The 6,157-nt window shown below is 32.8% G+C and overlaps 1 protein-coding gene across 3 annotated transcripts in view; it reads left to right on the forward strand.

Moving 5' to 3' along the window:
- Positions 1 to 3,269: 3,269 nt before the first annotated feature.
- LOC108685135 (sulfide:quinone oxidoreductase, mitochondrial) overlaps positions 3,270 to 6,157 on the forward strand; it is a 3,653-nt gene continuing 765 nt past the window's right edge. The window contains exons 1-8 of one of the 3 annotated variants that reach the window (XM_018189793.1): positions 3,270 to 3,575; positions 3,667 to 3,805; positions 4,040 to 4,148; positions 4,208 to 4,432; positions 4,519 to 4,719; positions 4,793 to 5,002; positions 5,095 to 5,281; positions 5,364 to 5,610. In XM_018189793.1, the coding sequence (XP_018045282.1) occupies positions 3,723 to 3,805; positions 4,040 to 4,148; positions 4,208 to 4,432; positions 4,519 to 4,719; positions 4,793 to 5,002; positions 5,095 to 5,281; positions 5,364 to 5,610 (1,262 nt within the window). In that variant the 5' untranslated portion in view covers positions 3,270 to 3,575; positions 3,667 to 3,722. The remainder of the gene's footprint in view (positions 3,576 to 3,666; positions 3,806 to 4,039; positions 4,149 to 4,207; positions 4,433 to 4,518; positions 4,720 to 4,792; positions 5,003 to 5,094; positions 5,282 to 5,363; positions 5,611 to 6,157) is intronic. The other 2 variants (XM_018189794.1, XM_018189795.1) reach the window with 2 other exon arrangements.

A 6,157-nucleotide genomic window follows, 5' to 3' on the forward strand; every position in this document is an offset into this window, starting at 1 on the left:
AATGTAAACTACCGCTCTCACGTAATCTTGCAAATATTCCCCGGTCGCGCCCAAAAAAGCTCCCTTATGCTCGAGGCTATTCTTTGAGGTCGTTCCCATCATCGCAGCGAGGAGTTCTTCAGATTTACGTCATATGTCCGATCGCCGTTTCATCGTCTTGAAGGATAAAATAAGAAATTATATGACAGAACATGACACACTTATACTAATGAATATTCTGGGGTATCTCATGACGAAATTAAAAGATCAAAGTTTCAAATATAAGGGAAGAACGACAGGAACTTTTAGGAAACATAAATTATGACAGATAAGATTGTACAATTTCGAATGTGATACAATTTTGCACCACAGAATTCACCACAGAAGATTTGAATTCAATTTTCAAGATTCAAAATTAATCTTTTCCTATTTAATATTCTTCAGTACCTTCCATACAATGAAAGAATTACCAAACTTGAAGCTCAAAAGTTGAATTCAAATTTTATTCCATTCAAAATTGTACTACGTTTAAAATTGTACCATCTTATCCTAAAAGAAATTTAATTTTTAGGATAAGAACGCTTTTTTTTAACGCTATTTTAATTTATGCTTCGTAGAAGTTTCATTTATGTTCTCTTCCTTTACATTAGACTTACACTCCGATCTTTATTTTCGCCAAAGTGTAAATTCCCTCCGTCGAAGTATCATACGATATATCGCGTTGAAGAATGTATTGTGTTCGGCGTAAAGGACGATCTATCGTCTATAACGTGAGAGAATGGTTCGCGTAATTCGTCTGCGGCAATTGAATAGAGGCCTTCGAGACTCGCTTCCTAACCGACGAACTCACCTTCCGCTTCGTATCTTTCTTTCTTATCTATTTTTTTTTCATTTCCTTTTTTAATTTATTCTAGAGACACATGTCTCGTGACTCGAAGCTGTCTGCAAATAGGTCGCGGGTTGAAGTTGACGGCGCGATCCGGGGGACCCGGCTGAATCGGGCCAAGTTTGCCTAAGGCGACATTCAAAAAGTTATCCTCAATAAATGAGAGAAGGAAACGATCATTAAAACCAACTGCCAAAGACTTTTTTTTAACCCTGTCCCTCCATAAGCGTTAATTTCATGCCACTTACATTTCATTCTTGATCCAGACATTTAAGTTTTAGAAATGTGCACGCACTTGAACGCGAGAGCAATCATGAGAGCAACGGGGGCGGAAGTTCCGCGCGCAACTTCATTCCAGACCTCGCGATGCGTGAATGCGTCCCGTCATGTTGCTTATGAATATGTTATGAGTATGAATATAGCAACGCAAACTTGAAATTGTTTTCGCGCGTTTGTACAGTCGTTTAATTATTCCGTATATGTTATTCATTTCTGTGTAGTTATAAAAAACGAAAATTTAATAAAGAGAGCACATTCTTTATCGCTAAGGCAGACTGAGGTGATTTTCTTTACCTTTTATCTCGTATATGAATACCCAGTAAACGAGAATGGATTAAAATGGATTGAAATTTTTTTCTATTCGAATACGTATTTTAAATAGCGAATACTTTTTTTGAATTTAATTGGATTCAATTGGATGCAATTGGATTGAAAAACTGCATTTCCTATTCAAAATTTTGAATTAAACAGTATTCACAATTGTGTGTTGTACACAGAAAAGCTAATATTATTTTTAGATTTAAAGGCGTAGAAATCCTATAAATGAATAAAAATGCATTCAGGATTGAAAAGCATTCATTTTAACATTCGTGAATCAATATTTCTGAAAATCTGAATCCATTTCAATTCATTTTAATCCATTCTCGTTTGCTGGGTACTTCCTATATGTCTTAAAATGCATGACAATCGGAATTTCGGAAATACGACGATTCAGAATCATTTGTTTGTATAATGTGTTCCCAACAAATGAGAATGGATTAAAATGGATTGAAATTTTCTTCTATTCGAATACGTATTTTAAATAGCGAATACTTTTTTTGAATTTAATTGGATTCAATTGAATCCAATTGGATTGAAAAACTGCATTTCCTATTCAAAATTTTGAATTAAACAGTATTCACAATTGTGTGTTATATACAGAAAAAGCTAATATTATTTTTAGATTGAAAGGAATAGAGATATGTTCCTATAAATGAATAAAAATGCATTCAGGATTGAGAAGCATTCATTTCAACATTCGTGAACCAATATTTCTGAAAATCTGAATCCATTTCAATTCATTTCAATCCATTCTCTCGTTTGTTGGGTTAAACTTAAATGATTCTGATTGGTCGAATAACTTTTCTAAGATTCCGTTTTCCGAAATTCCGACTGTCATGTGATAGCACCCTCTTTTTCATTTGTAATCAATTAATCTTTTTTTGCAATATAAACGTATCTCGATTAGAATTTCGAATAAAGATTCAAGATTCTCGATAAAGATTCAAATTTCAAGATGTTATCAATTTCGTATACTACAGCAATGCCGAATCTATAATATAATATGACACCCTAAATTCTTTTTAAGGTTTTTAAATATAATAAATATAACATTATAAATATAATAGGCAAGGAAAATACATTTTAAAGTTTTTGAAACATTGATTCGTTGTGCTGTAAATAATTAAGTAAATTTGATTTTAACACTTATGTCTAAATTCTAAACAAAATTGTAAGGTTCGTAATACATTCTCGTAAGATTTATAAGAATTTTAAAATATATATACCTTTATACGATATTTTTACAGAGCTTTTTACTAGCTATAAGATTTACAAGAAATCATAAATATTTACGAATAATCTTACGTTTTACGATATATACGCATAAAATTAGAATACTAGTTATAAGTTCTTACGAGTTTTACGAGAACAAATTATGAGTCTTACGATTTTGATTAAAATTGACCTATTAATTTGAGATTTCGAATATTTACGGTACTTTATCCATAGTTGGCATAAAAGCATAAAAATTCTCTATTTTAAAAATATTCGAGAAGTAAGTATTATAGTAATCCATATGTATCCAATATGTAAGTAATAAACCCAATGATATAAATAATAAATAAAAATCACGTTATATATTTTTATTCGATAATTTGAAAACATTTTTTTAGGTATATCACGCTACATATCATAATTAATATTATAAGCATATGATTTTTTTATCTAAAAAAATATTTAAAGTAACGAAGATTAAGATAATACTCGAGTCACAAAACATATACACATATTCGAGCTATTCGAGCATTTAAAAAATTTCATCAACCAATTGAATATTTTTTATGTACATACATATCTCTTTTCCTCTCGCGTCGTTCGATTCTTTTGAGAAGTCCTAGAAGCTCTCGAAGGTCCCATATCTGTATTTGTAAATTTATCTTTATGCATGAAGAGGTCCTCCAAGATCGTAACAATTTTCACTCGTGATAATGCACGAGACGTCACATATGCGAAGGATTGCAACGTGGACGGCGTATCTTCGAAGCTATGATTTTCGATTAATCTTTTTTTTCGAGTGGTTCACAATATCACGAGATGGCTGTGGGTGATGAGTGATGAACAAACATAAGAAATTAACCTATAATAATAAATTCGCTCGTATGTAAACAAGGTATGAATGTCTCGAATCGGCCTACTGGCTTCGGGTTAACATTTTTTTATCGCGTCATGCATATCTTATATGCTGAACAAATTTTTTACAGGCACTCAAATCGTATTTATTCTTTATACAGAATCACATTGACTTTTAGAATACATCATGTCTCGTCTACTGTTGTCTCACAATCTTATGTTGTCAAAGTGTATGTCGCTTAGAAATGAATATAGGCAGATCCATCATTCGTAAGTACAATTTGTTTCACTGATAATAAGCAGAAAATAAGTCGTTTATTAAGTACTTATAGTCTGTTCTTGTTTTAAGAGCACCTTAAATAATGTCTTAAAATACTGATATAACTCTTTAATTAATTCATGATGTCTTAAGATGTATTTTAGATTGTACTTAATCAATCTTAAATGAAAGAATCATCTATAAATACTTATTTAAGTTTAATATACATAAATCTATCGCATTAGTTGCAAAATCCTGGTGATTGGAGGTGGTACCGCTGGCTGTTCAATGGCTGCAAAACTGTCAAGAAAAATCAATAATCCAGAGCAAGTTATCGTGTTGGAATCCAATGATGTAATAAATAAAAATCACATTATATATTTTTATTCGACAATTTAAAAACATTTTTTTAGGTACATTATTATCAACCCTTGTTTACTTTGGTTGGTGGTGGTATCAGTTCTTATGAATCATCGAAAAAGTATATGAAAGATGTTTTGCCAAAGAAAGCGAAATGGTTGAGAACTTCCGTCGTCGAATTTCAACCAGACGCTAACAAAGTATCAACAGATCATGGAGATACTATACAATATGACATTATGATCGTTGCACTTGGTTTGCAATTGTATTGGGACAAAGTAAGACATTAGATAGTAACTGAATTGTATAATATACTTACTTTGTATAATATACTTACAAAACGATGCAAAAATATTTTTCATAGATTCCAGGTCTGTTGGACAGTGTATATGATCCTGATGCACAAGTATGTTCTATTTACGGACCTGATACTGTACCCCATGTTTACCAGAAAATAAAAAACACTGGACAAGGAACTGCGATATTCACGTTACCGAATACTCCAGTTAAATGCCCGGGTGCACCTCAAAAGATCACTTATATTGCCGAGGATTACTACCGCAATGTATGCCTGTATAATTATATATGTTAACTTGCAAGAAGAATTTTCAATTAATTATTTATTTTTTTACTTAAAGCACAAATTGCGAAATAACATTGATGTCGTATATAACACTGCGTTGCCAGTTATATTCGCAGTTAAAAAATATGCCGATTCCCTCTGGGACATTTGTAAACAAAGAGACATCACTGTCAATCTTCAAACGAATCTGGTAAAGATAGACCCGAGCAAACGACAAGCCACATTCGAGAAACTAAACTCACCGGGAGAGATATTAGTTCAGGAAGTATGTTTTATCAATAATATGATCAGTATATTTATTTATAAAAGATTAAATATTACCGATATAAATTTAATATTCTTGTTATATTGTATTAGTATTCCTTTCTCCATGTGACGCCCCCAATGGGACCACCTTCAGTTTTGAAAAAACATCCAGAGTTGACTAACGAAGCTGGATTTCTCTGCGTTGATCCTAAAACGCTACGACATACGAAATATCCAAATATATTTGGTATAGGTGATTGCACAAGTACACCAAATTCTAAGACAATGGCTGCAATAGGTAAAGAAATAATATATATATTTTAAATTTAAGAAACAGTAAAATATTGTGATTATATACTTATATCACGTTTGTTAAATAGCCGCACAAGGAAAAGTGTTGTACCAGAATATATTGGATGATTTGGCTGGCAAACCAATGATGATGGCTTATGATGGCTACGCATCATGCCCGTTAGTTACTGGTTATGGCAAGTGCATTCTAGCAGAGTTTGACTATAATTTACAACCAAAGGAAACTTTTCCAGTGAATCAAAGCAAAGAATTTTACGTCATGTTTTTGTTAAAGAAATATCTATTTCCATTTATATACTGGCATTTAATGTTAAGGTGAGATAATTTAAATATTAGGTATACAATTTTGCTTCCACTGTTTTTTTTTCCAAAATTCGAGGCTTTATTGTAAAAAAACTGGTTATACATTTATGATTCAAAGTATTGTCCATCGCTGGCCACTACTTTCTCCCATCTTTCGGGTAGCGTACAAATCCCACGTCGAAAAAACTGGTCATCTTTTGAGGCTATCCACGAATCGATCCAATTTTTTACTTCTTCATAAGACTGGAAGTGCTGGTCAGCCAGGCCATGTGCCATTGATCGAAACAAGTGATAGTCAGAGGGAGTAACGTCTGGAGAATACGGCGGGTGGGGTAGGACTTCCCATTTCAATGTTTCCAAGTATGTCTTGACTACTTTCGCAACATGGGGTCGAGCATTGTCATGCTGCAAAATCACTTTATCGTGTCTCTCGTTGTATTGCGGCCGTTTGTCTTTCAATGCTCGGCTCAAACGCATCAATTGCGTTCGATACCGATCGCCTGTGATTGTTTCAGTCGGTTTTAACAGTTCATAATATACTACACCGAGCTGGTCCCAC

This window comes from Atta colombica, unplaced genomic scaffold, assembly GCF_001594045.1.
Source record: "Atta colombica isolate Treedump-2 unplaced genomic scaffold, Acol1.0 scaffold146, whole genome shotgun sequence".
In the NCBI taxonomy this organism is placed as follows: Eukaryota; Metazoa; Arthropoda; class Insecta; order Hymenoptera; family Formicidae; genus Atta; species Atta colombica.